This window comes from Halichoerus grypus, chromosome 9 (genome assembly GCF_964656455.1).
Source record: "Halichoerus grypus chromosome 9, mHalGry1.hap1.1, whole genome shotgun sequence".
Taxonomy (NCBI): Eukaryota; Metazoa; Chordata; class Mammalia; order Carnivora; family Phocidae; genus Halichoerus; species Halichoerus grypus.
Genome location: NC_135720.1, coordinates 14,033,286 through 14,047,289, shown reverse-complemented (window position 1 = coordinate 14,047,289; position 14,004 = coordinate 14,033,286). Strand labels below are relative to the sequence as shown.

Below are 14,004 nucleotides of genomic sequence, written 5' to 3'. Positions count from 1 at the left end.
TATAACACCAAAACCATGATCCATAAAAGACAAATAATTAGATAATTTGGACTTCATCAAAAATAAAAATTCTAAGGCACAGCTAAAAAAATGAAAGGTAAGCCACACCTTGATATACCACTCTTATCTAAAATATGTATCTTCAAATACCACTAATAAATCATTTGACTATATACTTTACCAAAGAAAATTTACGGATAGCAAACACAAAAATATGTTAAACATAATGTTACTAGGGAGATGTAAATTAAAACAATGATATACTACTACACACCTCTTAGAATGATTAAAATTACAAAGACTGACTATACCAAGTGTTGTTGAGAACATGAAGTAAATGCAACTCCCTTCACTGCTGGTAAATGTAAAATGTATAACTTCGGAAAGCATTTTGGTATTTTCTTAAAAAGTTAAATATACATTTACCTATATAATCCAAACATTCCACTACTATTTTTAAGAGAAATGAAAGCACACCACTTACCTCACAAAGACTGGTACACGGTTTACAGCATTTTCATTTCTAATAGCAAAAAATGGGGTGGCGGGCAGGAGGCAAATGTTCATTAAGAGGTGAATGTATGAACAAACTGGTATATCCAACAGGATACTGCTTAGTAAGAAAAAGGAATTATAAATACTGGCACACACAAAATGGATGAATCTCAAAATAATAAAGTATGTACTCTGACTAATCTAATCCATTTATATAAAATTCTAGAAAAGGCAAACTAATCAACAGTGACAGATCAGTGATTACCTGGGAACTGAGGTGGGAGTACAAATGGACAGGAAGAAATCTGGGGATACTTCTATTCATTACCTTAATTGTAGCGATGGCTTCATGAATGTATATACATCAAAATGCCAAATTATACTTTGAATGTTGCCCATTTTGTCAATCTTACCTCAAGTTGCTTACATCACCAATAATTTCATAGGCAGTTCTACTGGATAAGACACACCCATAAATCCATTTAAGATAAATCCTCTACCTCAGGTGTCCACTGAGATGAAAAGCAAAGGCCTTGAAAGTCTTTGAAGCTCTATTGAGAGGATCTGAGGCCCACCCTTAAACCTTTAGGACTTTTGAGTTCAAACTCTTAGAATTTCTCCATATTCATAATTGAAACCAAAACATATTCAACTCTAGAATTAAGGAATAAAAAAAGTATGTACCCTTGTCTTGGGCTCTTATTAGGCACAAATGTTCTGAATGCAGTCAAAGATAACATTCTATTTTATATATTTTTAATCTTTCTAGTATTTTTATGTAGCTATTTAACCCATAGTTTTAATTAGTTTAGTAATAGATGAATTAATAAATTAGTATTTCTCAAAGTGTTCCTTGGTCTCGCATTGAATCATCTTGGGATGCTTATTTCAAGACCCAACTCCACAACTACTAAAATACTGGGAGTGGGAGAATACCGGGATCAGAATGGAACCTGGGAATGTCACAAGATTCCCAGATGAGCAGACACAAAGGGAACCAACTCAATGCCTTCACACATACAAATGCAGTCTCTTAGTTTCCTAATTTAGTTGTTTCTAAGATTAAGATGTTATCAAAGTAAAAAGTTCACATTACTTATTAAGCTTGTAACAATTTTATTCATAACAGGTACAAAATTTACATGTATATAATACACAAGAGATCTTTATTTTACTCTGACATAAAAAAATAATACAGAAATATTTACATATGTACAAAAATATTAAAACATACAGACTTTACAAATAGGAAAAAGATTTCACAAAGAGTACTTCTGGGAAATATACACACTGAGAAAGAGGTTAAAGAAAGATGACAAAACACTTAAATTAATAGACTCCAGAAGTTATTTCAATAGGTATTAATTTGGTAAGGCAAATAAAATGTCTCAAATGCTAACAGATGGTAAACAAGATATATATTTAAGATTATCTAGGTAAAATTACATGGCTTTCTTTTAGCATAAAAATTGAAATCAGTTTTATTTTATCCCTGAATCACAAATATCAGATAGTTTTCCTTTTTTCTTAAAATATTTTAAATTTTCTGATTTATACCAAATTTTAAACTTTTTCACATTAAATTTTAAAATATTTTAAGAGGCTGTATACTCTCTTTATTCACCAGGGCAAAAAATCCCATGTACTACATTGATTTCAACACAAAATTGGAAATGAAAATACATTTACGTTTTTTAAATTAAAACCTAAACATTTTCTAACTAACCTTCATGATCAGGTACAATTGATTTCAAGGCATCACAATCGTCGTAAATTCTTCTTGCTTTTTTTAGTACCAGGTAGAGGACCTATTTTATAATTGGCTTTTAGGGGTTTGCTATTCGAACATTCTTTGGTGGTATGATAATTACACAAACACCTTGTACAATAATCAAACCCACAGCCTTCTCTTTTACAGATCGCCCGCTGTAAATAGCAATCATATTTTGCTGGTGAATTACAGCGAATACAGGCTTTAAGGCTTTCATTCCCTTTCAAAGTCTTGGCAACCTAGAAAGAAGAAAATCCATAATCAAATTTTAGTGAGGACTGAATGTAATTTAGGTAGAAAAAACAAGAAAGGTACCTCTGAACCTTCCCCAATATATGAATAAAGGACCCAAGCCACACATAAGACAACTCCTGCTCTTAGGGAGCTCACTGTTCAATGAGTGAGATAATTACCACTTGTCAACTGATCTAGTGGCTATTTCCTAATGCTACTTTTAAATATGTTCTCTTTTATTCCATGAATGCTACTTACACATCAATGCCCTAACTTAAATGTCACCTTTACTGTGAAGCCTTCCTAGTGTCACTTGGGAATTGGTTGCTCTTTAACCTCTAGTTTTTTTTTTTTTTTTTAAAGTACCTATCACATTATATGGCATTTATTTTTATGTAGCCATTGTCCATTCTAGATTGCAAGGCTATGAAGGGTGCCATGTTTTCTTATCCATGAATTACCTGACAGCAGATGCTCAATATGTTTTTTTTTTTTTTTTTTTTAAAGATTTTATTTATTTGACAGAGAGAGACACAGCCAGAGAGGGAACACAAGCAGGGGGAGTGAGAGAGGGAGAAGCAGGCTTCCCGCGGAGCAGAGAGCCCGATGTGGGGCTCGATCCCAGGACCCTGGGATCATGACCTGAGCCGAAGGCAGACGCTTAACGACTGAGCCACCCAGGCGCCCCTCAATATGTTTTCTGAATAAAGTTACATGTTGTATTAGTCATTACATCATCAACACTTAAGACAGAAAATTAAACTTGACTATATATAATTCATACTTAACTGACCAACATGAAGGCAGTCAGCAGTCAACATTTTATTTCAAATATGCACTCTTAGGTAAGATTATGGTTTCTTAAATTAAGCTTGCCAAATTATCCATGTGCTGAGTAGAACTTATAATACACATCACCCCATGATTTGAAGGTACAATAGGAAGGCTTCAATTTCTGAAAGCTGGCCTTTTTCTGTTTAGTTCTGTTCCTCAGATATCAAAGGCAGCAATTGTAAAATGTATACTGAACAGTTTGGTAAGAAATTTTAAAATCAAGGTTCTCTTAGTATTTCCAAATTTGATCTTAACATCACTGAACCGTCATAAACAATGTCAAATGGTATTTATTTTCTACACAGAAAGACATCTTTGTGTACTTTCCTAATTTGATTATTTGAATTAGGAAATCAATTACTTGAAATGGTTTCTTGGTGGCCAACATTTCTGAGAGTAGAAAGAAGGGGACAGAAGATAAAATCCCCATTAATAATTCCCTAGTTCTAATTATGCTACAATTAAATTTAAAGTTCTCTGTTTCTTACTCTAAATCCTTTTAACAGTAAGTGTCCCATAAGTTTCTAATTTATTGACAAACAAAAAATTACCTCAGAGAATTCATTGTGTCGGCTGTAAGTAGAACCTTTCTGATCACCTGGATCGGATAACTTGGTTTGAGCACCTTTTTGAGTGTAAGTCTGGGCTGCTGATTTTTGAACAGAAGCTAATGCGGTTCTGAACATAGCATATTCTCTGGTTGAAGCATGTGGTGAAAACTTAATGTTCTTTTCCTAATTAAAAGAAATGTTTTAACAGGACTTAAAAATATTCTCTTTTATTCTCAACAATCAGGCATTTTTATTGTTTGTACATGTAAAAAAGGGCAAATGAGAATGTAAAAATTTATCTGTACATCCAATTTACCTGCACATGCTTTAAATACAGCCACACACTATACACAGAGACAATACTGACAGAAATTGCAAACCAGAAATTGTGAGAAAGTACTTTAAATACTTAGCCTATACAGCATTAAGTACATCATTTATAAAGTACTAATGCCAAAACAAAGTCATTCTTTTCACCACCAGTAAATGGCAAGTCACGTTTAAGTGTCACATCAGTGTCATGAATGGATTCAAAACAACCTTTTAGATTAGAAAACCTTCCACTAATACCACCTTATCAATAAAGACTCTGAACTTGGAGAACTTAAGCAATACTGGACTTTAAAGTTATACAGCATATAAGTAGCAGCACCAAAATTTAGACCCAAGTCTGCCAACTGCTAGGCCTGAAATTTCAAACATGTATTGATACCCTCAGGAACATCTCCAAATTTACCAAGTTCATTTTGGAAGGCAAATGAATTCCCTTCTGCACTAAAAATCTTCAATATGTTGAAAATTTAACTGAAAAAATACAAATGGCAATGAAGATTAGCTATATGGTCAACTCCTATTATTGGAGAACTGACCAATTTTCCCTTTTGGACATTCCATTTCTAGGAAGAACTCAAGAAATAAATGACTTAGGTGGGATTCCTTTCCCTTTATCTTTGAATTTTGTTTAAGGAGTTCTAGTGAAAAGCAGAAATGCTTTGTGAATGTAAAGGATTTCCCGATTACCTGTTATCTGTCCCAGTTTTCCCTATTTGTAAAGGTAAAGAGCACTAGCTGTTATATTTTAAAATGAAAACATCAACTACAAAGACTTACAGTAACTCTCTGTATTGCTTTATTGTACAACTGAAATGCCCCTTTATCATCTTCTAGAATCTTCTTCCAAGTTGTGCTCACTTTAGACATACTGGAAAAGTAAAAGATTATAAAGGAAACAGTTAAAGTGTCACAAAGAGCTAAAAGGAATAAATATACTACAGAAACGTTAACAGTGCAAAAAAGAAATTTCTATTAGTAGTGCTTCTCAAACCTATTTATACATTAGAATTGCCTGAGGTACTTAAGATTTAAGGATGCCCCAGGCCTAGTCTTTTGGGTTTAACTGGCTTAAAAAGGGGACCAGGATTATTTTTAAAAGCTCCCTATCAAGTCATTCTAAGAGCATCCAGGCTTAAGAAACATTGCTTTGTACTTCATTTTTTCACAACATCTGCAAACACCAAATAAGTAGCCCCCATTGTATATGACACCATGTTAGCCGTTCAGTATCAATAAAAGTTGTAGCCAAATTTCAAAGTACTATAGGACACACTGCTATCAGGAGACATCAATTTCAAAAACCCATTTTGTTAACAAAAAAAGTACAACCTAGATGTCAATTATCCCTCAAGCTAGCCAACAATAAAAATCCATACTCACTTTTGTTTTGCTTTAGCTATATTTTATAAAGACCAGTGTGAAGTAACACTTGCAAAGAGCACCTCTAAATTTTTTTTTCAAAAAGCTAAAAAATGAATCTGATTGATCAGGCTCTAATCCAGTGGTCTGTATAATTAACTTAATTCTGTTACCTCATCCTAACTGATCTTTGGTGGAATGAGGAAGGATAAGGTTTCTAAGAAATAGTCAAAATCAGATCATTTGCGGGTTTCCATATTTTCACTGTCAAACCAAGGAGAGCCTACATTAAAAATGGCCTACAAACATCAGCAACTATTTCTTACTTTCAAGTATGACAGAAGTCATAAAGCCTACTGGTCCTATACACCAGAACTAGGATGTTGTTTTATAGTTAAACATGTATGATACAGCTGAAAATTTCTTATATATTAGAAATTTTCACAACTAAAAGGAACAAAAATCCCAATTTAACAAAAATAGTTTCCTAATATTGCATAAATATGAAAAGTGAAATAACTGGATTAAATGTTTACTTAAAAAATCTTTCTTTCATCTTAGTGGCATATAAATGGTCAAATACCAGCCATCAGGCAGTCATTACCTCAATTAAACAATGCAAAAGACTACCCTATTATGTCTTTGCATGAGTTGGTAGTCCCAAGTCATCCAACAAAAATGTTCAATGGATTATACTAACACTCAAAAGTAATCATACTTACTTGATTAAGTCCATATCATTGAGCTGTGTTAAAATATTTGCTAAGAGATGTCTCAGTCCCCTTCGAAAGAGTTCACTGAGAATATCTACACATTCTAGGCCCATCTTCCTGCCAATTATATTATGTAGTTTAAAATTTTCACTGGATATAAATTCCTTTAGTTTCTCCCAATCTATTTTAGGATTTCGCTTGGCATTCTTTTTTAATGTTGAACAAACCATTTTTGCAAAATGAAGAGCCGGCAGCAAGTTTTTGCTGGGATATTGGTCTGGGCTTTGCATCTGTAGGCAGGATTGTGGACTGTCACTGAAATTCTCCAAGGGAAGGCTACCCTCTTCATGTTCATTGAAGCCACTTTGCTGAGAAAATGAAGAATAGCCACTGTCTTCATAAGGTCCACTGGTCTCTAGTTCTACTATTTCATTTGAACTATTAAGTATTTGTTGCACGTGTTGATTTTCTTTGTTATGAAAGGGCTTGTTTTCATTTTCAGTTTCAACTTCTACAATCCTGGGGCTCACAACTGGTGACCCAATATCTGATAACCTTACATAGTCTTTAATGCAGTCTTCATAAGAACCTTCCAAATATCCAGGAATATAGGAACCTAGTCTTCCAGTGTCATCAGGCTTTACCAATTTAAGTCCAGAATGAATATGGTCATAGTTAAAATCACATTTCATTTTGACAGAAAGAGTAGAACTTTCTTCTTTACAACCTACAAAACAACAAAAAACCATTTACTTAATGACAAAATTTTCATACATCTCTACTTCTTAAATTGGGATATACAGAGATAAAATTACTTTCCATTCTCTCAGTATTATGTATTACCTATGTAGCTATGAAATTATTCAAGTTTATTTACTGAGATGTGACAATGAGGAAATAGTACTTAAATCTTTTAGTAAGTACATACATCTTATTCTTTTTTTTTTTTTTTAAGATTTTATTTATTTATTTGACAGAGAGCGAGAGAGGGAACACAAGCAGGGGGAGAGTGAGAGGGAGAAGCAGGCCTCCCGCGGAGCAGGGAGCCCGATGTGGGGCTCGATCCCAGGACCCTGGGATCATGACCTGAGCGGAAGGCAGAAGCTTAACAACTGAGCCACCCAGGCGCCCCAGTACATCTTATTCTTAAAAGGGGACTTCAAAAGATTGCTTTTAGTGTATAAAAACATTTGACTTTTAGAGTCTCTAGCTGATTGAGTAAAAAATATTGGAAAAAGGGACTATTTAACACATATCTGTACTTATGGAACAAATAAGGAAATGTGATACATTGAGTGGGGTCTGGAGTCAGAGAAATCCTTAAAGTAATAAATGTTTTAAGATTTAGACATTAGCCATTTATTATAAGCCTTACAATAATTAATCAAGAAATCTGTAAGTAAGCTTAGAGAAAGAACTCAAAGTCAGTAAAGTTAAACACCGATCAGTTAAAATCTACCTGAACTCCCACAACTTTCTAAGTTTTATCTGGATCAGTGGTATGGGTGAGTCTGATATAATTAAGGTGTTTGTCTACTCTGCTGAATAGTGAACTCAAGCACAGGGACATTTCCCTTTATCTCCTCTATCTATTACGTGCTAGAAATAGAAACTCTGAGATCTTCAATTACTAAATGAAGATTTCTCATGACTAATTAACCAGAGCCAGAGGAATTAATAGTTCAGGTACCAATCAGAAGATTTGGTAAATAAGAACAATACTATAATCAGTATAAGATAGAAGAATGTGAGGGTGGTTGGGCAGCAAGTGTGCATTACTGTTCAGTTATTTTAAATAACTAGAGAAGATAATGTACTTGCTATTTATGGTAAGTAGCATAAAAGGGAAAACCAATAATGATACTATTAACAAACCATGCAATTATTTCTGGATATTATTCATTAGAATTCATACTTCATAGAATTCAAATTTAAGCTTCAAAAAAGCCAAAGACTTGTTTAGGGTTGTATCACCACCCCCATGGCCTAAAGAAATCAGCCAAGCTACAGCTAACAGGCAGCACTTAAAAATATCTTTATAGCCATGTTTCTCAATCTCTACATTACTAACATTTTAGACTGGATAATTCTTTGTTGTTGGGGGCTGTTCTGGGCATTTTAGGATGTTCAGCAGGCTTTACCCATTTGATGTCATCAGCAACCCCTACCCCCTGAAGCACAATAAAAAATGTCTCCAGTCACCAGTCACTGACAAATGATGGGCTGGGGGAGGCAGTGGTGTCAAAATCTCTGCCATTCCCCAGTTGAGAACCCCTGCTTTAAAGGATGACTAGGATTTTGTCAGGCAGTAGAGGTTGGAAAAAGCATTCACTTAAGGTTAACTTGAGCAAAAGCACAATTCTGAGAAGGAATATAGTAGATGGGTTCAGGAAAATTACTTAGTATTACTGAAGGCAGAGTATATGAACTGCATATGCTTCAAATGTATTCCATACCTACTATTCCCCCTGCAAGCCAATCATAGGTAGTTAACAATTTATCCTGTCAGTGTATGTACCAGTCAGTACTGTTAGTCTGTACCAAGTATTGGTAATCTGTCCATGTTAATTTTACAGTTTTTATTTAGAGCAAACCTTTAAGTACTAAAAGGACATCTGTAGGTAGGTAGTCTCTTTAAATTCCCAATGTTTAACACAGTGAAAGAGTATATGCTCCAGGACTCCATTAAACCTTGGACTAGCCCTAAAAACTAGTTTCAAACTAAGTTCAAGGACACAAAAAGCAAATAAAGAATATACATTTTCTAACACCAACATTAACCATAATTCTAGAACAAATTATTCTGAGTGGTTCTCTTCCACCCAGGAGATTAAAAAATTCCAGGAGATTGTTTTAATTTTTGCCTCAAGAATTAAGTACAACTTACATACGGCCACATTCTGTTTGAGGATAAAAAAGTAGAAGCCACCTACAAAGACATGTTTTACTGTTTAGTTGCCTAAAGGGAAGAGACCTGAAACTGTACTTCAGAAACTTAATTCTTTTCAAAGGCATTCTTCCTCTGCTCATAAGTTGTTGTTTTTTTTAAGAGTTTACTTATTTGAGAGAGAGAGAGGGAGAGAGCACAAGCGGGAGGAGTGGCAGGCAGCAGCAGGAGAAGCAGGCTCCCAGCTGAGCAGGGAGCCCAATGTGGGGCTTGATCCAGGACCCTGGGATCATGACCTGAGCCGAAGGCAGGCGCTTTAACTGACTGAGCCACCTAGTCGCCCTTCTTCTGCTCATCTTTAGAACCCAGTTACTGGGAAACTATGTTTGTTGTAGAACTCTTTCATTCAATACCACACTTTGAATATGAACAGCTCTTTAAAACTTAGACTTAATGATGATTCAAACATCTTATAATTGTTTAGAAGTTTACAATTCCAATTTGTTTTCAAACACTTGCTCACAACCTTCTGATGTAGGATGAAGAGGTATTATTACCTTATTTTTACAAATGAGGACACTGAAGCTCAGTTAAGTAGCTTGCCCACATTTTGACATGTAGTTAAGAGAGACAGATTACCCTTATTGACTATAATTCAGTGTTCATTCCACTACCTCACTTGGAAAGTGAGATAAAAGTATATAAAAAAAGTATACAAGTATAGGTTCACAGACTTTGGGTTATAATCCAATATTGCCTTATTAATGTTGCTGATCAAATTGTTTCAGCTTTCACTACTGTAAGTTCACGTCCACTTGAAATACTTCCATTATTTCGTTTTTGGAGCATTTCTTACTTTCTGGCATGAAAAGATGCTCTAGGCTCATCTTGTATTTTGCCTGTTCCAGCCCTAGAATTACGTATTTCTCCAAGAACTCTGGTTCCTTTCATTGGTTCCAAAATCTGGATCCTGGTTGTAGGTTTAGTTTTAAAATGTGAAATTATGTAACATACTTTATTATTTTTTTTATTATGTAATATACTTTAAAATTGGAGAGGTAAAATGGTCTGTAGAATTTTAGGGTACGTTGGATTTATTCACTGCGTAATAAAGAGCCTTGAGGGGTTGAGTTGAGACATCCGGTTTACATTTTCAAAAGATCATTGGCAACTGTAGAGAACGGACTGTAGAAAGGTACAAGTGGAAAGAGGAAGGCTAGTTAGTAGTATCACAGGCATCCAGAGAGCTGGGTAACTGATACCAGGATGACTGCAGTGGAAATGAAGATAAGTGGGTGGATCTGAGATCTATTTAGGAGAGTCAACAGAACTTGCTGATGCTTTGGATGTTGAATGAGAGAAAGTGAAATAAAAATAAATACCCTGGGGTTTAAGTCTTGAGCATCTAAGGTATAAAGTGTTATTTGCTGAATCAGGGAAAACTGAGGCAGTTAACTTTTCAAGCCTGTTTTCTCATCTACAAAATGGGGTTAAGAACATAAAACTAGACTAAATGTACGGCAGAGTCCCATCACATACGGTATTTTTATCACATTTTTAAACCAAATCCTTTCATAATGCTTTTATTGCAAATCACAAACATTTTAAAAGTGGCAAAATACATTCCACACTGTATTCCAGATTATATACTTTTTCTAGGAATCAGATCCAACTTCAAGTAAAAATATTTGCTTAGTCTTTTGACTAGCTTTGTGACATAAAATTTTCAATTAGTTCCTTTCATTTTTTCTAAAATGGAGATACTAGTATCTACCTCATGTTGTTGGGTGAAGATTCAACATGCTGCATTTTTAAAATCTCATTTACCAACACACTGTCCAATCATGAAAAGGTGGTATTATAGTTAACTGTACAAAGTTTGACTTCCATTTAACTTTCCAAGTCAGAGCAAACGCTCCATATTAAAATACCATAGTTAAATAGGCTACAAAGCTTAAAAATTTTTACAACTATCCCAATGTTAAATGATTAAGTTCTACAGTCTGCGATACCTATAAGATTATCACCATGTGCCCAAAGTTAGGCATGGCTATTCCTTAGAAGTCTGAGACCCCCAAGGCTTGCAGCCATAAACTGCAAATCAGCCATCTCTAAGAGAAATTTTAGGAAAGCCCGCCTTCAAAAATACTTGGATGCAATAAACTTTTAATCTCATTTTCTCAAATTTGTAGAAAGGGAATAAAATTCATGGAGATAGCAAATATTCTGAGGAGCAAGGTGGTAATACCAGACGATTGGATTAAATAATCAAAATACTACTTCTTAAAACCATCAAGCTTCAGAACTTCATGGGGAGGCTTTTGATTGAGGATCTTCTAGAAATAGATTTAACCTGTTAAAGTTATCTTTTCCTCGAGTCTTCTAGACTTCTTTTCTAATGAAAGGAGCATCTTTCAGTGACTGCCAAATATCACAAAATCGAATCGCTAATTAAAAAAAAAAATTTGGTACTTTCCGAGGCAAAATAAATGCATTTGGATCTCTTTTCAGATAGCAACAAAGAGGATAAAAATATCCGTTTGAGTGCCTTCCACTCTAACCGAGTTTGGGAATAAAGGACTAGTTCTTCAAGAGCGCAGGAAAAAAAATAACCAATTCTTCAATTCTCAGGAAATCAGCTATATAAGGGCAAATTCACCGTTTTGTATTAAAAAGTGCTCCCCCCCCCCTTCCTCCTTTTGACCCCAGGCCTTGAAAACGAGTTACTGGGCAAAGGGAAAAATGGAGAGGGGGGGTAAAAAAAAAAGTTTTTGTTTGGACATCCTTGTACAGCTTGGCCCGATGAGGGGGTCCCTCCATTTGGCGGGAGTGGGTAGGGGTAAGACCATGGAAATCCTGAGGGGTCGAAGAGGTGGCCCCTCAGGGCGCGGGCCGGGTGGAGGAGGCGGGAGATAAGCCAGCAGGATCTCCCGCGCCCGCCAGCAAGAGTGAGGCGGCGAAAACCCGGGGAAATTGCCTGCGGACCTGAGGGTGCGGGGTAAACACGGCAAAGGGGCGCAGGGAGTGGGGCTGAGGCACCTGGCCAGGCCCCGGGGGCCGGCGGCTCGCGAGCCCTGTCAGAGCCCAGGCCCCAAGGTGGGGGAGGGGAGGGGGCATTTGGCGCCTCTTCAAGCGGGGTGGGGACAAGGCTAGGTAGATCCTGAAAGGGGAATAGGGCGCCCCGAAAGGCCGAGACCTTCACCTCCTTCGGAGCTGGCGTCCAGGTTCCGCGTGGAAGGAGGGACCCGGGCCCGCCACCCGCCTCGCACTTATGGCCTCCCCTCCCTGAGCCCCAGCCTTCTTTTCCTCCTGCCCCAGGAACCGCCGCCGACGCCCGCTCGGCCCGGCCCGGCGTGGGGTGCACGCCCGGACTCGGGAGGGGGTCGGGTTCGGTCGTAGCTGCTCCCCAACCCCGCACCCCCTTCCTGGAACGCGTGCCCTCCGCACCCTCTCCTCACTCACCGTCTGAGGGGCGAGGGCGCCCGGCGGCTGTCAGGGCGCTGCAGCGGCAGGAGCTGGAGGGGGGCCGTGGGGAGCAGCGGCAGGGGCGCTGGCTCATGCCAGTGGAAGTGGGGTCTGCCTCAGGTGAGGAAACGGCTACCACAGCAGAACACCCGGTCGTCCGCTTCACAGAACTATATCTTCTAAAAGGCGCCAGCTGGTACTTTTAAAATCTTTGAATTTGGTGCCCAAATCCGTACGGCCCAATGGGGTGCGTTGCTCGCACGCGCGCTCCAATAGGAAGGCGGTGGGAAGGGGCGTCCTCACCCACGCCCAATTGGAGGCTGCCGAGGCGGGGCCGAGCTGTGAGGCCCAACCTCCCTCCTTCTTCCCGGCTCCGCGCGTCCGGAAAGATGCAGAGCAAGGGGGCGGGCCTAGGGGCGAGGCCTCCGAGCGCGGGGAGGCCGCGGCCAGGCCGCACGTGGAGGTAGCCTACCACGCATGCGTGAACCCGCCACGCTTCCTTCCGTCTTGGGAAGAGGTTTCCTGCAAGTCCTAATTTCATCCTGAAGGCAGCTCCGGCTTCTGTCTGAAGATCTCCAGTGGGTACAAAGGGTAGCCGACTTTCTTCGATCAGCACACAAGCGGATGTTTGGTGAGCGGCGACTCCGCTCGTCCGGGAATCCAAACTTTCCGGAAGACGAGCCCACCCCCCAGCCCTTCTTAGCCCGCCTCTCTAGGATTTAGGCGCGCTCCTCTCTCGCTCTCAGTTTCGCCCCTCCTTCTGCCCTATGCGTTTGCGCAGGCGTCTGTGGCGGGCGGTGGCTGCAGAGTTGGCGGGGTGGCGCTTGCGCGCTGGGGACCCCCACGTTTCTCTCCCGCGGAGGAGCGGGCGGCAGTGGGTGGATGCGCGTGGCTTCCTGCGCGTATGGCGGGTCTAGCGGCTGGTATGGCTGGAGACCTGGGGCCGCGTCTCCCAAGGGCTTTCCCGTGGGGGTGATGGTGGGACAGTCACTTCTTTCTTGTAAGCGTATTTATTTGTATTTTCAGCCACAGTTCTTCAGCCACCACTGCTTTGTACGGACGTTAAGTTTATTAAACTTGTATCTACGTTTTTCTGGGTTTTTGTTTATTTACTTCAGGGTCCAAACGCAAGAGACAGTAGTCCTGCAACAAAATAAATTTATAAAACGTCCTGCCGTAAGAGTTCCAGTTCCCACACCCTAGGGCTGGAGGCCTCAAGGCAAGGGAATGGGTCGAAGTATTTATTAAGTCTTCGATGACAGCTGGCACCATATTATTAGTCATGCTGAACTTTTCAGAGTGTGCACTTAAGTGGTGAGAGTACATTCCTTGCACTCAGCTTTTTGGCCACAGCCCAGTGAA

At 38.7% G+C, this 14,004-nt stretch overlaps 1 protein-coding gene and 1 long non-coding RNA gene across 3 annotated transcripts; one reads left to right on the top strand and one right to left on the bottom strand.

The window, feature by feature from the left end:
• Positions 1-1,609: 1,609 nt before the first annotated feature.
• On the bottom strand, positions 1,610-13,052 carry FBXO5 (F-box protein 5). 2 transcript variants are annotated; one of them, XM_036099403.2, is made up of 5 exons: positions 12,640-13,052; positions 6,300-7,017; positions 4,996-5,086; positions 3,886-4,068; positions 1,610-2,505 (listed from the first exon to the last, which is right to left on the bottom strand). In XM_036099403.2, the coding sequence occupies exons 1-5, from the start codon at positions 12,734-12,736 to the stop codon at positions 2,254-2,256; spliced, it is 1,341 nt and encodes a 446-aa protein (XP_035955296.2). In that variant the 5' UTR covers positions 12,737-13,052; the 3' UTR covers positions 1,610-2,253. The 2 variants fall into 2 exon arrangements, with proteins under 2 accessions (XP_035955296.2, XP_035955297.2); XM_036099404.2 differs by lacking the exon at positions 3,886-4,068.
• Positions 13,053-13,153: 101 nt separating this feature from the next.
• LOC118540291 (uncharacterized) lies at positions 13,154-13,732 on the top strand. The gene is made up of 2 exons (XR_004919557.2): positions 13,154-13,273; positions 13,669-13,732. It is a non-coding gene; the product is annotated as an uncharacterized LOC118540291 (long non-coding RNA).
• The last annotated feature ends 272 nt before the right edge of the window (positions 13,733-14,004 follow it).

What these genes read in the sequence shown, in the direction of transcription:
- FBXO5 (XM_036099403.2), bottom strand. Translation starts at nt 12,736, where the DNA reads ATGAGCCAGCGCCCCTGCCGCTGCTCCCCACGGCCCCCCTCCAGCTCC. An exon ending in AATGATATGGACTTAATCAA is followed by an intron (nt 5,087 to 6,299) that starts GTAAGTATGATT and finishes TTACTTTTCCAG; the next exon opens with TATGTCTAAAGTGAGCACAA. An exon ending in GACACAATGAATTCTCTGAG is followed by an intron (nt 2,506 to 3,885) that starts GTAATTTTTTGT and finishes TCTTCTTTCTAG; the next exon opens with GTTGCCAAGACTTTGAAAGG.